The sequence below is a fragment of the Lycorma delicatula genome, chromosome 1 (assembly GCF_047948215.1).
Source record: "Lycorma delicatula isolate Av1 chromosome 1, ASM4794821v1, whole genome shotgun sequence".
Classification (NCBI taxonomy): domain Eukaryota; kingdom Metazoa; phylum Arthropoda; class Insecta; order Hemiptera; family Fulgoridae; genus Lycorma; species Lycorma delicatula.
This window is the reverse complement of record NC_134455.1, coordinates 376485928-376511956: the sequence shown is the minus strand read 5'-3', so window position 1 is coordinate 376511956 and position 26029 is coordinate 376485928. Positions and strand designations below refer to the sequence as shown.

The 26029-nt window shown below is 30.2% G+C and overlaps 1 protein-coding gene across 1 annotated transcript in view; it reads right to left on the bottom strand.

Moving 5' to 3' along the window:
* The window catches only part of LOC142317954 (E3 ubiquitin-protein ligase RBBP6-like), a 64419-nt gene extending 44419 nt beyond the window's left edge, over positions 1-20000 (bottom strand). The window contains 2 exon segments of the mRNA XM_075354486.1: positions 4244-4474; positions 19914-20000. Of these exon segments, the coding sequence (XP_075210601.1) occupies positions 4244-4412 (169 nt within the window). The 5' untranslated portion in view covers positions 4413-4474; positions 19914-20000.
* Positions 20001-26029: the final 6029 nt, after the last annotated feature.

Sequence of the window (26029 nt, the reverse complement as noted above, 5' to 3'; positions counted from 1 at the left end):
TGAACTCAATTTGCTACATTTGATGTTTACTCAGCTTCTCTACTAAGTATATGTTTTTTATAATTTTAAATGGTGAATTGAAAGTTGTTAGATGATAGTTTTGCTGAACTGTAATGTTTAACGAGTAAATATGATTTTAATACAAATTTCAGCGAAGAAGAAAATCCTAATTAAATTATGTACAAAATTAAGCAAGCTTCAGGTTAATAAACAAATTTGTATTATGATAGATTATGTTATTTTTCTTCTCATAACTACAACTACAATGTTGTATTTACTACGTCAGTTTCTTTAATTTTCTGTTACTTATTGTATTACTGCTTAAGTTTTGTTTTCTTAATTTGATTCAAAAAATTTACCAAATACTTGAAAATACTTTCTTATTAATTTCTCATTTCAAATATTTACTCTTTTGTTTATGACAACAATGTTTATTTTATTTTATTTATAGTCTGAAATCATTTGAGTGTTCAAATTTCAAAATATTTTTCAAAAACATTAGTTAATGAATTGTATCCCTAATGAATACTTCAACAGATTGGAAAAATGAATATGTAAAATTAAAAAAGAAATAACAAGCTTTTTAAACAAAATAGTAAAATAAATTTATTAGTTTTGGTTACTGAACAATAAATTTTTGAAGAACAGCAAAAACATCTGTATTCTACAGTATTTACATTTTTTGTACATCAGTGTAAATGTAAACACAAATAAATAAAGCAGAATGCAAGAAATACTTTACTCCAAGAGGCAGGCGCGCGTGCACACACTTTTACAAAGTGTTGATTTTAGGTTGTATAAAGATTTAAGTGTTTTTTTTCTAAAGTGTTGATTTTCGGTCAGAATCAAACAGCAAAAAGGGCATATTTAATTGCCCACATGGCCATAGATTAATTGAAAGCCATACTATTGTTTTAATTGAAAGCCATACTATTGTTCCAATTGAAAGCACCACTAGGAAAGAAAGACTTCTGAAATGAAAACCTTCTGTGATTTTCAGTTTGCTAAATGTGAATCTGTAGTTACAGTTTAACTTGCATTCCATGAAAATTTATTTGTGATCATCCAAGTGATAATAACATTCATCAATGGTATTATCAGTGTGAAAACGACTAGATTCTATATATACACAGTAGGTCTGAAAAGTTCCCAACCCTAATTTCTGTAGTCAATACAAGAAGCACATCTCTTAGAAAATCAAGGAACTATGTAGTACGATGTCTGACAAGTGTGTGTAGAAAATTTAATCATGTTTCGTTACTTCAGTCTTGAGTTATATTTGGCCACATATGTCGTGTTCATGTGACCTTGTGTGAGCTCACGACATGGAACAGAGAAGCACGATAAAAATTTGTGTGACTGCAAAAATTTTTCATTGAAACTTATTCTATTATACAGCAAGCATTCAGTGATGAAGCCGCTTCCCATACAACATACACATGGTGGAAGCAGTTTAAAGACGGTATAGAGTTGTTGGATGACTACAAACAAAGCGGGAGGCCGTCAACAGTTGTTCACAACATAAACGTTGTGAAAGTTCACACGCTCCTGTTCGAACAACCCCATCTTACCCTTCGAGCCAAAGCAGAAGAGGAAAACATCGGTAACGACACAGTACATGCAATTCTAATAGAAAAAATGAACCACCGAAAGTTGTGTTCTCGTTTTGTTCTACATTTCTTGACCAAAGAACAAAAACAAGCGAGTCTTTCTTGCACTCAAAGACTTCATTGAAACTGCCAATAATGACCGGAATTTTTTGCAAATAACTGTAACTGGGGATGAAAGCTGGTGCTTCATGTTAGATCCACAAACAAAGCATCAATCCACTGCTTTGTTAAGTCCTGGAGCACAAAATCTGGTGAAAGTCGGGCAGAAAAAATCAAGAGTGAAAACAATGTTGATTGAATTCTTCAACTCAAAAGGGCCTAATTAATCATGAATTTGTCCCAACTGGTAAAACCATGAATTCTAAATTCTATTTGGAAGTAATGAAATGCCTGATGCGTTGCATTCATTGAATCTGGTCCAAGTAGCGGGATCCAGGCAGTTGGACTCTCTTGCACGACAGTGTGCCGGCACACATGGCAAGTTTTAACACATTATTAATCCACAAATTAAATCACTGTCTTATCCCACCCACCTTATTCACCTGACTTGGCTCCAACAGACTAATTTCTGTTCCTGAAACTTAAGTTGAAAATGAAAGGCTGCTTTTTCGACGACATTCTGGCCATCCAAAGGGTTTGCAGCAAAAAGATGAAGGTGATCTCAACAAAGTGATTTTTCCATAGCATCTGATGGGCTCTACCAGCACTGCAAAGAGTGTATAACTAGAGAAAGGTTCTATGTAAAGGGCTGATGTGAGTGAATTCATTCATCTTTAAATCTGTATTTTTATTTAATTTAGTTCGGGAACTTTTCAGATATACTGTGTAGGGAAGTGTATGTGATGATCCAGGATGTGTGAAGATATGTTAAAAAAATGTCAGGGAGTCTTTCCCACAAAGTTCTAAAAAATATGTTTGGAAGGCCAGCTGCGAACGAACAATGCTGGTGATGACACTGTAGAAGTTTGAAAGAAACATTTACATAGCGTCCATATTGTTTATAGCTGTTACAGACTTTGAAGCCAATCAACCATGCTGTGCAGACTTCACAGTCTTCCAATATACTTGTAGAAAATCCAGTCAACATAACAAAAATTACATAAAATGCATATTTCATATAATTCTGTTTAAATATAAAATCATAAATGGGCATTAGCCATTACAGTACCCAGTACACAAAGTTATTGCAGTTATTGAATCTTCTTCACTAATTACCATTTAATAATTAAGAAATGAGAAGTTTATCAGTTGTCTACCAACATACACAGGCAAAAAAAGTTATAAAATATAAAAGGCCCATACAGATCACAGTATTACTGCAACAAGAAAAACATTATGATCCCATTTTAATAAAGATTATGAACTACGGAACATAGCATTAAAACTTTTACGATAAAAATAACACTGAAATTAATTAACCGTGCAAAAAACACTAACCAAAAAAGCAAAATCATACAAAAGAACCATGCAATACACCATGCTATGAAGAAAAAATATTTACAATACCTAAACATAAATTCATATAGTCGTTATGTTGAGTAACATTTGACATTAAATGTTAAAAATTACAATCATAATTTAAAATGGTAATTAATTTAAATGATAGAACTGTGTTTTTGTAAGCCAAACAAAATGTAAATATATAATTTGGAATTACATAATTTAATAATTACCATTATACGACTTTTGACTAGAGAAAAATATCACACCAATTTTGAATTTCCAACTTAAATTTACCATAGTAATGTGAGATGAGTTCCAAGGATAAATGAATAATATTAAAATTATATATTTTAATTTATAACCATCAAATCAGAAACTAAAAAGAACTCACTGTGAAAGCACTTTTAGGATTTTTAATTACATCTTAATTTTCAAAAATAAATTGTCAAATTAGAACTTACTGTCCCCTCAAAATGAACTTTTAAAAATGAATTCATAAATTATCAGAATGCGATTATGTGAATTTACACCTTCATCAGACAGCAGTTCTGTCTGACATTAGCCAGAAAAAAGCTGACAATGCCAAATGAAAAATGCAGTTTAATGTGAAGATTTATATTTAAAAATTAACTAAGATATGGTAAAATATTTGAATGCTTTGAAGACAAGTTCTTTCAAATCACAGATTTGATAATTATAAATTAAAATATACAACTTTAATATTCTTTAAATTAGTGGTTTAATTCATTCAATAAAGCAATACTTTGTTTATTACTTACTTTGTTTATTAATTCAGTCACTCTCAACAAACATACGTCCAATTAACAAATTTCTATTGGGTATCAATTAAAAATTGGGCCAACTGAGTAAGATTCACCATCATTTTAATTATACATTATAAAAACATCAATTACTATCCATAATGAAATACCATTTCATACATACAGATTACCAATATTTATTTCTAATAGAATTAATAAATTAAACAAAGAGTGAGTCATGATTATCAAGCAGACATTTGATTAGTAAAAAGATAACCTATCACAATGGCTTAACACCACTTAGGCCTATTTTAAATAAGAACCAACCACATAACCTCCCTATTATTATTTTTTTTTAACAGTAAATAACAACAATAATAGCACAACAGAAATGAGTACCAAACTGTGGTGTTTAACCAATAATCATACCTTCATTAGTTTGAGCATTTGTGATCTGCAAATCAAAATCAGTAGTTTTGCCGATTTGTTTCTGCTGAAGAATGGCCTTTTTCAGATCTTTTACAGATATATGTAGTCCATCAAATGTAATTGTATCATACGTCAATGCCGACTCGAATTTATAATGTATGGAAGACATTATATTGTTCCGAAGAACAATACATACCAATGAAACGTCTATCTTCCCAGTTCACCGATAAGCTAAGGAAAAAAACAAAAAAAAGTTCAAAATTAAGCAACTTTTTCCTGAATTATTTGACAATACCTTAAGAAAAATCTATGTTTAAACCCATGGTTTAGCTAATGCTTGCTGTTTTAAAAACAAGCTTAATAAACTTTAAAAACCTATGAAGAGGAGAAAAACTGATGATGAGACGTTATGCTTACAAATAGAAATACTTAAGTTTTAACTTTGAAAATCCAACTCTAACACTAACAGCAATGGACATCTATAAACTTTCTTTACATCTAAGAATGGTTGTCAAAAATACAGAATCTAACAATGACAGATTTCACCACATCACCAGTTCTGAAATTTTGTAACTTCTTTAGTGGACTCATTCCTACTGAAAAAATGGAAATAAAGTTCCTGAATGGATTTTCCAAGACCAAAAATTTGGTAACAAGACATTTTGACTGAGATACACTATCTCATTAGATCAATGTAAACTAATATTAATATAAATTTAAAGCAGAGATATAATTACTACCGAATTCATTGTTTTATTAGTCAAATTTTATTACAAATTTCCATCATATTCATAATGAATTCCTACAACACCAAATTAAAAAGTATACTAGTCTTATTGTCAGTTGTCACTAAATGATGAAACTAACGTATTGTAAATATTACTTATTACACAAGGCTGCAAAATTTGGGTTGTGGAATGTTTTTTAACTTTTGATAATTGATTCCTATGTATTTTTTACGCTCATTTTTTCCATGATGTCATTTTTTTCGAAAATTGTAATTTCAAAACTTGTAAAAAGCTGAAAAATTTCAACAATGTGATACTATAAAACTGACATAAAAATTTTTTTTTTATAATAAATTAATATAATATATTCACTTTTTTGGCTTATACTACTTTGGCATTCTTATGGCTAAACACTGAGTGGTCTGAAGAGGAGGGCGAGGGGGTTGGGGTTGAAGATAAGACGGTGGATGAGCTTGGTTGACAGGTTGTGACAAGACTTAAATGATATAACATGTTTATCGGCAGCTTACTGGTGCTGTTTCAACCATCAGGCATGTGCAAATAGGGGTTTTTTCAGTCCTACATGATCAAACGCATTTTTGTCAATGGAAAATATATTTTCAGGCCATAAAGCAAGCTTTCAGTTTACTTCAAAATACATTTCCATTTGTTCAAAATGGCTTGAAGAGGCTGCAAAAATTCTGCAATTCTTTTTGTTACATTTGTGATAAATTAATGGTGGAAAGGCATGAACGGAATATAACAAGTTTTGTTCGACAAGTGTACCTCATACATTTTGGAATGAAAATAGGAGATCCAGACAAAAATTGGGCACTCCACTACATTTGCTACTCATGTGTTGAAGGACTTAGACGGTGGTCAATAGGTGAACAAGAAGCATTCAGATTTGGAGTTCCAATGGTGTGGTGAGAGCCACAAAATCAAACCAATAATTGTTACTTTTGTTTTATTGGTGTTCATGGTTTCAATTTGAAGAATAAAAACAGAATTGTCTATCCTAATATGCCACCCGCTTTACGTCCAGTTCCTCAAGGTTCAGACAAACACAGAGCCAATTCCACCAGAAAATTTACCTGAAATAGATGGTTCAAACTGATGCTTGTAAAGAGATAAATAACAGATTTTCCAAGACACCTGAAATTAGCATGTATTTTATCAACTCTTATATTGTCTCAGGAAAACATTTTGCATATATTAAAAATGATAATTTGTTTAAATAAACAGCTGTAATATTATAGTTTTTCCTAAGGGAAGTAATGTTTCTGGGGTAGTCCAATAACATTATGACATTTTTCAATAATTAACAGCATTCTTCAGTATGCTGAAGAATGAATTCAGCATTCACTCTTTATTGATCCAATTACATCAACATAAAACAGTTTGTTAAACTACAATCAGGGTTTTGACCTAATGTAAATAGAAAACCTCAAAATAAAATTAATTCAGCTCACCTATACAATGATAACCAGAGATCATATTACAAAATCTAGGTAACAATAGAAATATTAAGACTAAAAATTATGAATATGGCTATTCCTTTTTCTAACAGAAAATATTAATTCTTTTATTAATTTTTTTTAAAAAGTAAAGTAAATTTTTATTTTTCATGTATTTTTTTTTCCAAGGAAATATTTAATATATTTTCAAAACACCAGAACAAAGCCAAGGAGGCAAAATATCAGCGATTGGCCACATGTTGAAAAAACCAGGACATACATTACGATACCATAGCATGGAAGACAGCAAAGTCTTTATAAGTTTCCTGTAATTATTTCTGTGACTTTACAGCACAATTATTTATTTTCTCAATAATATGACATTGGCAATTACAGTCTTTTTTTTTAAGGCTAATGAAAAAAATGTTAGGTAACACTTGCTAAGAATTATATCTGGAATCAGATGAATTAAAAAAAAATTATTCACGAGTTCCAAGTATTTCTTATGATGCTATATTATATAATCTTTGAAATTTATCTGTACTCTATTACTTCTGCTTAAACCAAACACTTCTGTATTTAATACACTTTGAATACCTTTTATGGTACTAGACCAATAAGCAAATCACTTTATAATAATATTAATAGCTTAAAAATAATGTATAAAAAAAACACAAAAATCATCCATCTTAGAAATTTCATAACAAATTTTATTAAGTATTAAATAATGGAACTGTAAACTTAACAAAAATATTACTTCTAAAACTAGATATTTTTGAAAAATTGGTACGGTTTTACAAAATTTAACCTAACACAAGTACTAGAGTCATCAAAGGAAGTCAAAAAAGGAAGAGCAAATTTTATTTTAAAAATTGTAGGTTTGCTGGAATTTACAATTAGGCACACTAAGGACATATCTAAAGCATTCTAATTCTATTATGTTATATGTTTCAGAAGTAAAACGGAAATAAATATCCAGGTTTTAATATGAACCCACCAAGCTGGTCTAGTGGTTAACTATTCATCGCTTATCAGCTGACTTCAGTGTCAAAAGTTCTAAGGTTCAAATCCTAGTGGACAATTTCTTTTATGCAAATTTGAATACTAGATTGTAGATACCAGTGTTCTTTGGTGGTTGGGTTTCAATTAACCACACATCTCAGGAACAGTCGACCTGAGACTGTACAGGACTACACTTCATTTACATTCATACATATCACTCTCTGAAGTAATACCTTATGGCGGTTCCAGAGGCTAAACAGAAAAAATAAAGAAGAAAGAAAAATTTTAAAATGGAAATTATGGTCTTTTTTTCTACGAAAAAGATACACTGGGTACTATTAAAAGTAATTGATATTACATATAAACTTGTATATCAACTTTAAAAAATTATCTACAGATGGTGACTAAAAAATTTAAAGCTAGTACCAACTGTTACTGAAGCAAAACAACTGTTATAGTAGAACAATATACTTAGTGCTAAATGTAACACATTTAATAAAAGCTAATGATCATTTACTATGAAAACATCTCTCTCTCTCTTTCTCTCACTCTCTCTCTCTCTGTGTGTGTGCGCACACACACACACACGCATAGATTTTGTAAGCCCTATGAATTTTTCAAAAATACTTAATTTAGAAGTAATATTTTTGTTAAATTTACAAAGTTACACACAAACACACAAGTGCGCACACAAAGATATTCCTTAAAAAAGAAAAGTAATTTCTTAAACTTTTTGTATACTCTCATCTCACATTTAAAAAAAATTATCTACTGCTAACGTACATGTACAAACTGATTCAAACTGACTTTCATAAATTTATTTTCAGCTACAGGATGTTAACCAATGTTTCTGAGAATATAAGTAAGGGTCAATCCAAATCAAATCAACCAATGATTGATTGCTGACAAAATTTATTTATTTTTTTACTTTTTTACCTAAGTTTGTACTGTACTCAGAGAGTTGAAAACAGTATTCATTAATTTTTTTTTAATGTTTCTTTTTGAGCGGCCATTTTGTATTGATGTGTCAGCCTATTTTTCAGTTTTCAGAGGTTTGTGTTAAACGCTGTAGCTTCTTGGTTTTTAAAGATATTCAGTTCAAAGACCATGATAAAGAACATAAAATGTACAATATTTTCTGTCCAGTATATATTTAGGCCTACTTAACTGTAAATAAACAAAAAAATTGATAGATGTTAATGTTTTCAAACAAAATCCTTTTCTTTTAAAATTAAAAAGGTTAATGGTTTACTAATAATAAAGGTAAAACTATGACTCACCTTCAATTTTTTTTCTGGATAGTCTTTATGGAAAACTACTTTCTTAAAAAGTTTCAGACCTGAGAGTTATATACTTTTTTTTAATGGATCTTCAAATATAGCGACTTTCTAAAATTGGGTATTTTCAATCTGAAATATCTCAGACGGGGCACAATTGAAAAATCCAAAATTTTACGGAAACATTGGGTTATAATAATTGTTTAAAATTTCAACACTGAGACTTTATTGGTTTTTTAGTTATAAATGTTTAAATATAGCTAAAATTACAGGAAGCGCTATTAAGTGCAGATATTAAATTGCTTATAGTATTATTTTTATTTACTATACTTATGTTATATATATTGTCTTGTCATGGCTGCTCTTAAGAACATGAAAGCTAATTTTAATTGTTAATTTTTGAACACAATTTTTCACTTATGTTGAAACTACAACCTGTTGTAGTTTCAACATTTGTGAATTCTGTTGGCATAAGTTTTCATAGTACCTTACTGATTGGAACCCACACACTGTCATTTTTAGAAGCTTGGAAAGAGGTTCTTGGAGCATGTAGATGGAAGAAGGATGAAAAGGAGGTCGTTGTTTTCCTCTGCTATTTCCTCAATTCTCCCGATCCACTATTTATTGTCATAAATGCATACTACTGTATCATTTTTTCAAATGAAAATACACTATCTGGAAGTACTGAAGTGCTGCAGTCAGTAAATTTTTCTTATTCTGAGTACACATAACATCTGATCTGTGTTTGATACAAATCTACGACATGACCTTATATTTGGTATTCGTATGCAACTATCAAACCTGTTCTGTAATTTCATGCTGCTTGATTGAACTTCTTCTGATGTTATATAGATAAAATTTAAGCCTGGTACATTATCAAGATAAAATCTGTACATATCTTCAGCTGTTAAAATTTATTGCTGTGTGGTTGCTGCAAACTAGCCTTTTTGTGAAGCCACTGATTCAATCACAAGCGTTCTTGCCATGTGAGGAAACAAAAAGGTTTCACTCAACTACTAGATCAAATTTGTCTTGTGGTGACAAATGTTGCAGAAGTTTTTTTTTTTATATTGACTGCTGGCTCCATCGCTAAGATACATTATTTTACTTCTTGGGCTACTTTCTTAACTTCTTTAACTTAAATTCTTCTTATCAAAAGTACTTTTGATAAGCAAGAGCAGTAGGGTGTTGTGCTCAAAGTTGTCACTTATAACAAAAAACTCTTGCAGTAAATCTTCTCTTCATCTTTTCTGTAAACACATAGGGAAGTAAAGTTGCTTGTGGATTGGACCAATGAAAACTTTGAATTTCATCTTTTAAGACAAATGTGAAGTTCTCTGCGAAAACACATAGTGTTATACAAACATCTTTTGATAAATTCTCCTTGAGTTCTTTCAAGTATTTTGACTGTGCTTTTGAAATGCAGTAATGTTTCTTTAATGTTAACAGTTTTTCAACTCCTCAAAAAAAAATCATCATTAGGCATACCCCGAGTTATTAGCTCAGCTCGATCAGTACTAACCCACTCCACAAAAGTAACGTCATCAGGAAGATTGTCAGTTTCATCCCTTAAAAAAAGTTCTTTTCCTCTACAAAACTGACTATTATTGAGCGTACACTCATTACTCAAGCCATAAATCAATTAAGTCTTCGTAATCTGTATTCATTTTTACCCTCGCAAGCAAAACTTTAACATTTTGGTGGTACTTACATTATATACATTGTGTGTACCAGCTGATCCAGATAACACACACCACTTAGGCCTTAAGGAGCAAAAAAATGTTATGATTGCGGTATTTTTGTTTAAAACAAATAACTCACTCAAAAAATACAATATTTAGTCTTTTTTGTTTGTAAACTTTATGACCCAACAATACACATTCCTTTTTTCCAGGGCACAATCTACCGTTGTCATCAATCATCTTCGTAAAACTTAATGACATCACAACTTTTTTCAATTTATTTGTTGCCATCATTCTTTTTTAAATCTGGCAACACACCTTGAGTTTTCAATAAGTTCCATGATAACCTTACTTGACAGGCTGTCACATTAAATTCTTCACATATCCTTTGTTTTGACTAAGAGCTTGGTAAAAGACTGATGATCTTTAGTTTTTCGTCCTTTTCAGCTAATTTACATTTTTCTTCTGTTCAATAAGTTTCTTGTATTCATTTGACCAATCTTCTTCACCTTCTTTATCTTTTTCCTCTTCATCTGTCACTCTCAATGAAAGAAGCCAATTTTCTTTTGACAGCTCAACATATTTTTTCTGTTTTAGTTTTTACTGCTCTCTGACGTTTTCTTTTATTCAGTTTTAAAATATTATTTTGGATGTGGGGACAGATTGAATGATTTGCAAATTGCATCTACTATATTTAAACTACTACCTTCGCCAATGAAGGATTTTTCAATGTCTGTTTCTGGTTGGTAATCTATGTCAATGTCACTTGGTCTTTTCTTCAATAACTACTACACCAAAATTTTTTTATTGCATGTAGGACAAGTTATTTACCAGAGATTAAATTAATGGGAACATTTTGCTTTTTTTTGTAATGTTTAAGAAATATTTCTCTTAAACCTCTCCTTATAAGCTTTTTGTGAATACTTAAGAGGATCACTACAATTCCTTCTAAACATATGATGGTACTTAAGTTTACGACACTTACAAATAGTTTCTAGTTCACTTGATAATAGAAGTTCTAATAATAATTGTTCACTCTCCCTCAAATCACTTATTTATAAATTTCCTTAGAAAAAGGCTGGTAATCAGGTTTATGACACAATTCACCAGTTAATAATCCTACAGACAACCCCGTAATAATAAAAAAATGTCACATAACCTGAAAAACAGAACATTAATATTTCACAAGTTAACTCTACAACAGTCGATTGCACAATAAAAATAAAAGCAGCTATGAATCCTTAAGGTGGCAAGAACTCTACCTTAATTGTGTGGTGGGAAGTCTACTTGTCCAGACCTGAATGCAGCTACTTGATACTGTACAGCTACCAATCAATGCATTCAGGTCTGAAGTTGTAGACTCCCAACCACTACTTATGCATCAGATATCTCTCTCTCTCTCACTCTTTCTGTGTGTGTGTGTGTGTGTGTGTGTGTGTGTGTGTGTGTGTGTGTGTGTGTGTGTGTGTGTGTGTGTGTGTGTGCGCGCGCGCGTGCGCGCATGTGCTCCAGTATCAATCCAGATTATCAACTATAAGTTGATAATCTTAATTAAGCAAAAAATTGCTTAATATTACTGTTATTTAAATTTTTACTACAAGCAGTGTATTATCTGCACTTATAGCACTTCCTGAAATTTTCACTATATTTAACAATTTGTAACTAAAAAACTAATAAAGTCTCAGTGATGAAATTTTAAAAACTTATTACAATCCAATGAAAGAATTTTTGATGAAAAATTTTTGATTATTTAAGTGTCGCCCTTATCAGAAATTTCAGATTGAAAATACCCAATTTTAGAAAAATTACAATATTTGAAAACCCATTATAAAAAAGGATGGACTCTAAGGCCTGAAACCTTTTAGGGAAGTGGAATACTATAAAGATTTTATCCATAAAAAAATTAAAGGCGTCTTGTTTTATCTTTAACATTTTTAATTTGAAAACATAAAGTAGGCCTAACTATATACTGGACAGAAAATATTGTACATTTTATGCTCTTTAGCATGGTTTTTGTTTGAACTGAATATCTTTAAAAACCAAGAAGCTACTGCATCTAACACAAACCTCTAAAAGAAAAAAATACGCTGATACAGTAATACAAAATACGCTCAAAACAGTAATACGCTCAAAAAAAATTGAACATCTAGAAAAATTAATCAATACCTGTTTAATGGTCAACTCTCTGGTCAACTGGAAATTAATGGTCAACTCTCTGAGTATAGTACAAACTTAAAAAAATAAATAAATTTTTTTGACAGCACACTTTACAAATTAAACTGGTTGATTTGATATGGACTGACCCGTAAACTTATGTCAATGCAACAAATCCCTAAATGTATAGTTTGTTATGAACCAGTCAGAAAAGTAGTGTACTAAGAACATGTATCAGCAAGATTAAACCTTTTCTTAACAGTTTCAATAGTTCTGCTATTGGAATCACCTACGCCAAAGAACATAACATTTGATGTAAGCTTTGCTCTAACTTCCAAAAGTTGTTCCAACAACTCAAAACATTTTAGATGAAAAATGAAATGCTAAAATAGACTTTTTTACCCATGAATTTAGTCACACACTACACAGAGCATTTTAATTATTCCTGAGGGAAAGAATTTCTCTAAGACAAAAATTTGAGTCACCATCACCATGCATGACAGTAGAAATGATTATAAAAGTGTCACCGATCATCTGTGACACAAACAACAGATTATCAAGATGTTTGCAAAGTTACAAGGCTATCAAATGGTATGTTACACACACATCGGAATATGAACATCAGATGAAGTACAACAAACTTTGTTCACTTTTTGAACAGAATCCAGTAAGCTTGCTGTTTGCTTCTAAAGCATAATAACAGGAAAGAGACATTAAGACATGCCCGTGGGATTTCCTAAATTTTAAAAAATCGCTATGATGAAACTCTCCATCCTCCTCTAAAGGAAAAAGCTCCCGATGGAAATTTTTAAATACCTAATTAATACGGGACACAAATAGGCTAAGATATTGAATAATAATAACTAGCTGTTGCAATTAAACATTAAGCAACAGACAATTCCCTCCCCTAAATTGCATGCCTTGCCATTTGACTTCCATAAATTGGTTGAAAGAGCAATTTGCTCACTGCACTGAAGAGAAACAAGCAGCTTAGCAAAACATGAACATAACAGCACCAGTTACTTCCTTGACTTCAAATTCAGGAAACAGTCTGGAATTATCAGAGTATAAGCCCCAGTTACCTTCTTTTAAGGACAGCAGCAGTTAATAATTCTTTTAGAATCAATTTCTCAGAAACTTTGAGTAATACCTTGTATTGTAAAACCAACCACTAATAAAAATGTGAATCACACAAAAGAGTGAAGGCAAACACACATGCACGAGCATTTGTTTGCCTTCAGCGAGTGTGTGTGTGTCACACATTTATATTGCATACGAATTATATATTAATACTACATTTAGGTGAAAAAATACACATAAAGCACATAGTATTATTTTGCTTGCTACATAAATAAAATTCTAATCCTAAAAATAGAAAGATTATGAGTGCTAAATACTGAATATTCAAGCAAAAGTAAAAAATGTACATAATTTAAAATAAGATCTCAAGCCACTATCACTCTTTCTCACCTGCTCTATTTTTTATATATATACACACACAAAACTCAAACATATCTATATTAACCTCCAGATTATCTTAAAATCAAGATAAAAATATTACCTACATATATATCTCACTAGAATATTCTATATAATAAATTCCTCCTATATAACAGTACAATTCTAAATCTCTAGATCTCCTGTAAAATCAACACAAAGATAATACCAATAATCATACTGGTATATCAATACTGGATAATATTAATAATCCAACTATTAAGATATAATCTGGGTCTCTAATTATAGCAATATGGTCTGTACTACTAGAAATTTGCAAATTTAAGTCCAGACCATTACAGCAACAAGATTTTTTTTACTGTTTACTATTACTACAGTAAGTAGCTTATAAAATTGACTACTAAATACAGAAATCAAATTCAGCACTACATTTAACGACAGCAAGCTTATCAACTATGTTCTGCCAGTTACAGTACTCAGCTCAAGACATAAAACAATGCCAACAAAGTGTGGTTGTGTTTGAGCAGTTACATTCGTAACTGCTAAATACTGACACTAAAAATAATACTAACTAAAACTGGCGAATACAACTGTATTGACAGTTCTTGAAAACTATAAGTTAGAACTTATACAAGTATAAGTTCTAACTTCCACAGGGGGTATAAGTTAGAACTTCCACAATATAACTTGTTTAATTCCTATTTCTTTGTCATATTGTACTTAGTCCAGAGGCAAAGGCCTTTATCAAAACTGACAAAGGATATTGTACTTAGTCCAGAGGCACAGGCCTTTATCAAAACTGACAAAGGCAAGTCCAAATACAGATTAGAGGTCAACAGAAACATAATAAAATTGCTTCAAATGGAAATTGAAACTACGTATTAAAGTGACTACATAAAAAGTATGCATTAAATATTTTTCGTACAACTAGGAATTCAAAAGAAAAGAAGTTCACACTGTTGTAAATTATGCTAATTCTTGGTACAACAAATGCAAACACTTCAAACAAGCAAAATGCTACAGAAGAAGAAATATTCATCAAATTCACTCCTAATGAACATTTTCAAATAAAATGAAGTCAAAAATACTTACTTTTTTTTAGTAAAAATAATATTTTATTATGTACTTTGTTCCACACAATATAAAATGAAGTTTATTTATTTACAGTTAACAAATAGTATTAATTTAATTACCTTACAGATACAATACAATATATATAACTGCTTTATTTTAACATACAAAAACGCTTTTATTCTATAAAAATATTGTGTGTATAATCGTGTGTGACACAATTAAATGCATTGGGTTTTTTCTTTAGGCTGCATTAAGAACGTGATCTTAAATTCTTTGAGTTTGGAATGAAAAATTGTTCTACTTCACTTACATAAAAGCACTTATCATTTACATAACATAAACAGAAAATGTATTAAGATATTCTTATAAATTTATAGTTATTCATTATAATGTACACAGTACATTGATTTGGCAGCCTAGATATGTTATCACATAAAATTTAAATAATTATGTTTTTAAATAATCCTTTAAAGCAGTTCCTTTGAGTTAGTACTTATTAACTTTACTAATAATCTATTAGTCAATATCTATCCCACTTAACTACTGTATTGGATAAACTAAAGTAAATAAATGTCACAAATAGATAATTAAATTGAATTACTGAAGGAGAAAGTTCAACATATTAAAGAAACTCTTCCGCTATTCTCTAACTAATGTTTAGCTTTTATCATTTCTTCTAAAGCGGTAACAAGGCACTATTGTTTGAATAGTGATATTACAAGGGATATCTCAAAATAAAGACTGCTGGGAAATTTTTCTCCTAAACGTTAACGAATCTGTGATTCATGGCCACACTGCATTGTTGTTTGTAAGTTGTCATGTTGTAGTATCTTTGATTGTGTGTGAGTTATTACATTATAAAATGAATAGGAAGATCGATGTTGTTGCAGACTGTGAAATACATGGAATAATGAAATTTTTTAACCATAAAAACATTAAGTCAGCTGAAATTCATAGGCAGTTCGTTGCTGTGTGTGCTGATAATGTAATGAGTGAAAGAAATGTCCAAAAATGGTGTGAAAGGTTTAGAAATAACAGAATTAATGTGCACGATGAAGAATGTTCGGGGAGGCCCTTTATAATCACTGAGGGCTTGTTGAAACACATCAATGATGAAATCAGAAAAGATCGTCACTCAACAATTTCTGACCTGACCATTCTTTTTCCTGATATTTCAAGAGCTGTTACTGGTCACATTGTTCATGACTATTTAGGCTCCAGAAAGGTTTGTGCGCATTGGGTGTTGCAAGTCTTAACAGAACATCACAAAAAATCCAAATGCGATCTGCTTTGGAATTTTTGATGTGCTACACAGAAAAAGGTGATGAGTTCCTTAATTCAATTGTTACCAGTGATGAAACATTGATTTTGTATTACATGCCAGAAAGAAAACGGCAGTCAAGTGAATGGCGTCACCAACAAGACCAACAAAGGTCAAACCAGAGCCATTTGAACGCAAACTGATTGCCACAATCTTTTGGGATCCGTTTGGCATATTGCTGATTGATTTCGTGTCATGTGTAATGACTATAAATGCAGAAGCCTACTGCGAACTCTATGTAAGTTACAGCGCACCATTCAAAATCTACAACATGAGCGGCTGAGCAACAGTGCCGTCCTGCTGCACAATAATGCACATCCACATGTTGCAGGTCTGACACATGATTTACTAAGGGCATTTGGATGGGGAAATTTACAATCACCACCAAACACTCCAGACTTACCTTCTTCTGATTACAATTTGTATGGGAAAGTGAAAGAATTTTTGAGTGGTATGCAATTTGCGGGTGATTATGAACTTAAAAATGCTGTTAATCATTAGCTAAATGGACTGGTGGCAGAAGAATACGAGGAGGGTATATTGAAGCTGGTGTATCGCTACAATAAATGTCTTAATTCATGTAGAGATTATATAGAGAAATAGTAAAAGGTATGTAGTTTAAGAGAAATAAAAAATATTTATAGTTTTCAGAATAATTTTTTTACAGTGAAACTATCTTTACTTCAGAGATAACCTCTCATACATTGCACATTATACTTGATTTATTATTCCTAAAATAATTTTGTGTACAACATGCTACTCATATAGTCTGTCTTTAATGTAATACAACTTTCAGAGTATTTATGGGATAGAGAAAAGCATAATCGTTAAAATCTGATCACTGAATTTCCTATTTCAAATTCAATACTGTAATGATATAATTTGCCAAATCAAACTAATATGTGATTTTTAAAATCAATGTTTCTGAGGTTCAAATCCAAGTAAAAAGTAGTTCCTTTTACATGAATTTGATTACTTGTCAATGGTTACTGGTGTACTTTAGTGGTTGGGGTTAAATCACACATCTCAGGAATGGTTGGCCTGAGTCTCAACAAGACTACACCTCATTTATATGTCATACATATCAAACTCATTTCATGGACTTTGTGTCAGTTGCTTATTGTTCACTAGTTGAACAGACTGGAATGTACACATTAGGAAAATTAAAAAATTATACCAGTGTGAAATTTCACTGATACAACCATAATGTAGTACAACCATACTTACTAAACAGATCCATTAATAAATACATATTAGGGATTAGCAAGAATTATTCACTGATAAAATCATGAGCTAGTATTTACAAACCCTTCCAAAATATTTTCTTGCAAAAATATTGACCAGATAAGCCTATTTTAAAAATCAAGAACTAATTTTTCCAATGATATATAAATTTCAAGTAACAGAATTCCAATTTGATGTAACAGTTCTGACAATTCCAATTTTTTTTTTAATTTTTAATTTAATAAAACAGTCTTTTTTCTTCTGGGCTTTTAGTATTTAAAAAAATATTTTTTTACAATATAAAACCAAAAACTATCCACCAAGTCCCAAAGACACTAATAGTTCTCCCAAATTAAAATTCATTTCCTTCTAAAACTGTGCCTGGATATTAAAAATATATCAAATAATTAAGTAATAAACAGATCAACCTGATATATAAAATTAGAAATGTTGAATATTACATTGGAAAATCTTTGATACCAAAACAAAATTATTCATAAGCAGTGCATGAAATTACAGAACATCACCAGTGGCAATAAATATTTTAGTCTGACAATAGGTATTTGGCCTGTACTTTGCCTTCGATTCTTCATGGATAAAGTGCAAACTAACTTTTGAATTTCTAAGTATAATACTAAATACTAGCACTGACAAACTGTAAATTCAATCACTATGAGCGATCACCATATTGTATGCTGTGCACAATCTATTGTTAAGTCACATGGAATTAAGCTTGTTGCCTGCTTGCCATTCTTGCAAAGAACCCCTTGCCACATGTTGTAATCTTGGTAAAATAGGGATTATGTTTTATTATTGTAAGATATAGGTACACAGTGATTTAATAATTAAGAAGTGAGAAACAAGTTTGCTTTTTTTCGCTCGTCAGTTCAGTTACTAGTAAAACTGACAAGAATTTTAATGCTGCTAAAAATTCAAATTTGCACAAGTCACATCTTCTAAATGTAGTAGTCCTTCCAGTTTTCTGACAGAATCAAATATAGAAATATAACATTGAAAACAATGTACCTATTAATGCTAACAGCATTAAGATTTTGTGTTTTCCTAATCCTAAGCATACTACATTAAATAATGAATAAAATTGAAATTGGATCAAGTAATTGCTCAAAATTACCATATAATTTATAAATATTTGACTCTTAATGAGTAAATATTAAAATGTAAATATATTGATAATGATATTTCAAAAACTGATTTTTACAGTAGTTAGCTGCAAAAACATTTAGTGTACCTTAAATGTGAAGTGTAATTTAAAATTGGTACTACTTCAATTAGTACCAGTCATAAGTAAAATAGTTAATGGTTAACTTTTTCTTACTTTTGTAATTTATAACATATAATAATGTGCAACATAATTTAGTCACTGTAACCCCAAAATTGAAGCATATAACATAATAAAACTACTACAGACGATTTGTGCAAAAGCATATGCAAGGAAATTGGTATATAACTGGTGATATTCCAATATGGCCAATATTTATCATATTTACCTCAAAAACAAAGAAAGTAAAATGCAAAGAAAACATACAAATAATTCAATCAAGGCTAAGAGTTTTTCAAAGAATTTCATTAGCAAAATTACAGACAATAAAAACAACCACTTTGGCAAAGCAGCTATTTTAAATAAATGTTAAAAAACAAGACGCAAACAGAAAATTTCTCATTAAATTATATTAAAAACCAATCATTACTCAGTCAAAGCAATCATTATATCTCAATAATCTTCTATATAATTTAACAGTTCTGAGAAAATACATTAAGGAATGTAAAAATATCTAATAGTAACGAGAGCATCTAGCGTATCTTAATTCCTTTTTGTGCTTGCATGTACTTTAAAATAGCCCTACTCCTAATTCAATAATGAAAACAAACTCGAACTAAAAAATATACCTCTACTGATTAGCTAATAAGCGAAGTGAAATTATGAAAGACTAAATCTTCGAAATTAAAAATGCACACATTTTGACACATCATTTACAAAAATACATAAGCAAAACAAATACATAACAAACACTACAGTAAATCATACATAATCGGTAGATAGATAAGTTTAATTACATAAAGCAATGTCGACCGAAAAGCAAGACGTTTACATTTAATAATAAAACATGATTCAAATAAAGTAAACTACGAAATACCTTACACGAAACTGTAAAACAGCAACACTACATATAAAATTGCTTAACTCAAAGCACACATCCAAACAAGTTATTATCTCTAAACTCATGGCACAAATACATTTTTTTTTCTTGTTAACCAAACACTGAAAACTTACCAAATCATATTACAGAGAGCTACAACGTTACACCGAACATTAAAGTAGATTAAAAACGTCGACTAACTAGCATAGAAATCTAACTACTTACTAATGTCACAAGGAGTACGGGTAAAGATATCGCAGAGGCTTTGGTTGTCTTCAGCGAAGTACATATTACCTTTAGGCTACTTATGCTTTTATTTATTTTTAATTGCAATTATTATAATAGAAAATGCCATTATTGGGAGTAATATATCTTAAATTACTTTTTGAGCTGATTTAAATTTAGTTATTTTTCTTATGTTCACATTTCAAATTTGTGTCAAAATACTCTTTACACAATTTTGGTTCTCTACTTTACATCCTCCGCAGGACAGCCATTATCCATTTGTCCGTTACTCTATAATATTATATAATTTCAATTAAAGACCCTTAAAGTAAGTTTCATGTGAAATTGCAAAGACTCAACAACTTCAAATTTCAGAGTCGAGTAAACAAGCAACACTCATACTAAGATCCAACTGGGGAAAATGTGTACTTTGTATTCAATTCTTGGAAGCATGTTAACAAACCTTTTGAAATAATAAAGGACGCACCGGATAGGAAATATAACAGCAACTGTACGTAACTTTTACGTCAATAATTCATTAACAGCGCCGGCCTCTGTGGCGCGAGTGGCAGCATATCAGCCTTTCATACGGAGGTCCCGGGTTCGAATCACGGTCAGGCATGGCATTTTCAAAAGCTACAAAAATTGTCATCCTCTTAAGTAATACCTAACGGTGGTCCCAGAGGTTAAAAAAAAATTCATTAACAGCTGTTAATGTCACAATGACAGAAAGTAGGACTATGTTATTTCTGCTTGATACATAATGTTTATTACCAAATTAATAAAATTTGGTTCGCCCGTAACGCATAAGAAATCTAGCATAAGTCTCATACAACCAGTTAATATATTAATTTTTTTACGAACTGCTGTCAACATAAAAGCAAATATATTGCCAACCTTTTATAAATTAAAACTGAGGGCTACCCCCAACATCACCGCTCAGCAAATCTTTTTTTTTTAATATAATTTCAGCTTCATCGAGTATGTAGAATTGTTAAAAAACAAAAGCAAGAGGTAAATGGAACCCATTTTTGCAATTTTTTTCAATTATCTTAGTAGTAATTAGTTAACGTGATTAAGTAGATCAATTATGATTGTCATTACATTTTGGCTAAGGTTCCACAATCATCAAAAAGAACATGTTCAAGTGCACAGTTCATAATTTTCCCTAAAAAAAAACAATTGATAGCAAAGATTCTTTTATGCTATGAACAAAAAAAAGTTCAATTAAATTTTGTCGTGCCTGAAATAACATATTAAATAAATATAATTGTTTTTTGCACATATTTTCAAGTTAAAGCTGAAACAAAAATTCATGAAGTGAACATTATTACATGTGATGCTCTTTTATAATCTAGTGAAATTAAATAACTAAATAATTTAGAAATCTTAAATTAATTGGAATCAGTGAACAGTGAACTGACAGACCATTGGACACCAGGCATGTTTTTGTTGTGAATTCTATTGTGTACCTATATAATGAACTAAAAAATGAGTTTATTCAGAATCCAATTAACACTCGTTTTAAAAGTATTAAGTTACCAAAACACCTGTTAACAATTGATTGGACAAAGATGCTGCGTCTACTACTCTAAAAAATATTTTAATGAATTGCCAAATAAATTTAAGGATTTCAATGTTAATAAAAAATGTTAAAATGAAAATTGAAAGAGCAAATCAAAACGATTGATACTGTATAGAGGATTTATTCTAGAAATGGATTCTATATTTTTTTGTCTGTTATGATCTTTTTATATACTAAAACATTCGTTTTTAAAATGTTTGGTATAGTTTACTTATGCACTGTTTTAATTGAGTGAGGTATACTTCATAATTTGTGTAAAATATATAAATTTTTTTAATTATAGGACCAACCTATGTGAGGGTATTTATGCCCCCTATAGGTCCTTTTTGTATATGTAAATGCTTAAAGGAATTTGGTAATAAATAAAATAAATTAATGATTAAGTAAAATTACCACGTATACCTTGTCACTTCCCTAACAGGAATGATAGTAAACATACAAAATTTACAGACATTAGAACTTTGTCAATGATTTTCTCCAAATTTCATGAGTTTTAGAAATACTTAACAAAAATTATAGAATACAATTAAAATAATTATATCCCTATCCTTCAGTCTAATTGACTTAAAATTCCATTACTATAAATAACTCATGCAATATTACCCCTGCTAAATTCAAGTGCTATGATTCCTCTCACAAAAAATTAAAATCTTAAAATAGTGATAATTACCCCATAACCTTGTCTGATTAATTCCAAAAATAATGGAATCAGTGCCCCATATATAAAAATAATTAAATACAAATAGCAAGTTTTAATGTCAGCCAGTATAGTGATATTTATCAAAATATTTGCTAACATAATACATAATACACACACACATTCTCCTAGAGTTTTCCATGGATTTTTTTTTTTTTTTTAAAGGGGGTCAGAAACACTGAGTTTCCAAAAACACCCACCCAAAAATTTACTGATCACCTTTCCTTAGAGCTATAGCTGCTGCAACTACTACCTGTTCCTGGGAAAGTAAAAACAATTACAAAATAAATCATACAAATTTAAAAGTACCTAAACCACTGAAACCTCCAACTCCAGATTCCGCTGAGTGGCAATCAAAACGGCCATCAAGTTTTGATTTTAAGAAAAAATTCTATAAATACTTTTTTAAGTGTTTTCTCATTTTCAGTTTATGACATTTTCATGTAAAATGATGCTTTTGTCAGATTTGGTATGTTTGGATATTTCTTATTCAACGGTTGAAATATTGATTTTCTGTTATATAAAATGCTTATTGTGGGTAATGGCTTTGTCTTGTTTCCATGAAGCTACATGTGAAATTTCATTCTGTTGAGTATAGTGCATGTTTATGAACTTTTATCTATTTCAGAATGTGTATCCTTAGTCAGTTATTTTTACACAGATTTGAATAGTAGATTGTGGATAGTGTTCATTAGTGGTAAGGTTTCAATTAACCACACATCTCAGCAATGGTTAGACTGTACAAGACTACACTTAATTTATACTCATACATATCATCCTCATTCATCTTCTGAAGTATTATCTGAAAAGTAATTACCAGAGGCTAAACAGGAAAAAGAAAAAAAAGAATGTGCATCCAGTTTATGCAATGTGGTATTTATTTAGTAGAATCATTAAAGTTTAATTTATATATTCCTGGGTTTAATTTATATATACTCCTATATACTTGTTATTTTGCTATATATTTTTCGATTATGAAAAAATATATAACCTTAGTTATGCAAAAACTGGAGACGATTTTTTCTCCCTGTATCCCCAGTCAGACCTTTTGAATTGAAAATTTAATAGCATCAATGTCGCTACTATAGAAATATAATCGTAACGTTTGTTGAAAATCGGTCAAGTTGTTCTGGAGATAAAAGGCGATTTACACGCCAACATACATGCGTACATACACGTACGCACATTTTGTGGCGGAAATTGCGATGCCATTTATCGGTTATCTGGGATAATTAGCGGTCAATTCGTCAAGATTCGGATATTCCTATTTTGACCGGTCACAAGCAATTTAAAACAAAAAACAGTAAAAACTCGCAAAAATCATAAAATTACTCATATAAAGCGGTTAAAACTCGTCAGAAGCATTTAAACTCCTCCTAAAGCATTTAAAGCTGGTTTCAAGTCAACCGCTTGCAGTAAAAATGAAAATTAAGAAAAAAATTGATTTGTCCTAATTACTTTACGCACGCATTCTATAGTTTCTCTCCCTCATGTACTCTCTCCCTCTCTCTCTCTTTCTCTCTCTCTCTATATATATATATTATTTCTTGTATTGCAGGTAACTAAAAGACCATATATCCAAAAATTAACATTTTTTGAACAGCTTTCTTCTGGAATGAAACATGATAACATCATTACAATGAATCCATTAGTAGAGCTAGTTGAGTCAGATAATATTACAGATATTTCTAAAGCAAACAGTTTGGTTAAATCATCATATAATAGAGTTTAGAAAAATCACCAGTTTTAATATATTTAATGGTAATCGTTATTTATTATGATTATTTTTCTGAAGTTGTAATTTTATATTGCATTTTAAGCATTCTTCAATTTTAAGTTATAGGTAGCTGCATGTTTTTTTAATTCCTTGTACGAAGTGCAAGTAAGTATTGTAATCGCAAAAAATTTCAGTTTTCAGAATTCAACAGAAATATCCATTTTGACCATCCCTGAATTCATTTTCACTATTTCAGCATGACATCTGTACGTATGTACGAGTATCTCGCATAACTCAAAAATTATTAGCTGTAGGATGTTGAAATTTTGGATTTAGGACTGTTTTAACATCTAGTTGTGCACTTCCCCATTTGATTGCAATAGACTGGACCAAAAGTCTCCAATAAAAGCCCAAAATCCAAAACATTTGGATTTTTTACTTTTTTCTTAACTGTAGTAATAAGCTATAAGTAATATCATTGAGAAGTGGTACTTATTTTCGTTAGGTCCAGAGTTATAGCCCAATAAAATTTTAATTAATGAACTATTTGGATCTTACAAGGGAAAGGCACATCAGTTTGAGTCAGACTTCATTTCCATTTGTTTTTTTTTTTTTTTTAATTTAAATATATTAATTTATTAATAATTATTAACCTTTGTTTGTAAAAAAATTTAAAATTAATAATTCAATAACAAAAAAAATTATGAAAAGAAAAAAAAAAATGTTATAAAAAATATATGTAATTTAATAGGTGTAAAAGGAAGTCATGTAGTGTTCACATCAGATTTTTTCATTAAGTGACAGTATATATGACTTTGTTACACCCTACATTCCTACATTTACAATAAAGAATGTGTTACTGCCTATTACCCAGTAACAAAGTGGTACTGAGAGAGAATTGAGAAACTGATAGCAATAAAATTATTTGTTGTAATTATATCAATCTTTTCATCAATCATTCATTTTCAATCTTTTCATTATCAATCATTCTTCTTGGAAAAGCATTAATCTACATTATTCCCACACCACTTTTAAGTAAATCTTCATAACTTTAAGTATGGCTAAAATTCATTATAAATATAACTATTGTGCTTATTAATTTATTCATAACCTTTGTTCAGGGGTTTGGAGAAAAGAAGGTTGGCTGTTCATCTTAACTGATTTTATTCTTTACTGAACCTGATTTTTTATTTGATTCTTTATTACCTAAGTAATTTTATCTTTTGTTTGTTATTTTGCAACACCTAAATAAACCACTTGAAATGTTTTGAATGACAATAAGAATGATGAATGATCTAGTGATTAAATATGAGCTAACGTCTTAAATAAGCAATAGAGGTTTGAGTGACATTTATCAACTGTCAGTGTATTGACTGCCAAAAATAATCAATGGATGATCAGAAATTGGTAAAGGGTTATGAGAACTACAAAGCAAATTCTATAAGATAACTGAGAAAATTCTTAACGAAGACCACATCAATCATTGAAGTTAGTAAAGGTGAATGAATGGTGTTGAAGCATTTAAGTATTGCCATAGAAATTTTGTAGAAATGGGCAAAGCTTATTAGTCATTAAATTGTTTGGTGGTATCATAATCAAATAGTCTTAGCTATTCCAATCATGTTGTTGAATCATATTCAACATACTAAATTTTGTTTGGTGTGCTGCTGTCAATGCATAGTCAATATCTATAAAGCAAGCCCTAATTTCCTAATTTGTTCCTAATTTCTGACAGAAAAATTTTGGATTAGTTTGACTGCCTGACACACCATCAGAATTGTACATTTGTAGTATCATTTAAGTTAAAATTTGTTTGTTCTCTTAGTACAGTTGATTTCCTTTCAAGGTGATTTTTTTTAACATTTTACAGTTCCAGTATTTCTTTTTTTATTTTAATTCAATTTTCAAATTGTTATATAGTTAAATAATTTAAATTGCTTCACATATTCAAAATAGTAAATTAAAAAAAACTCAATTTGTAAAAATTCAATATAAAAAAAATCTTTTTGTATCCTTAGAAAAATAT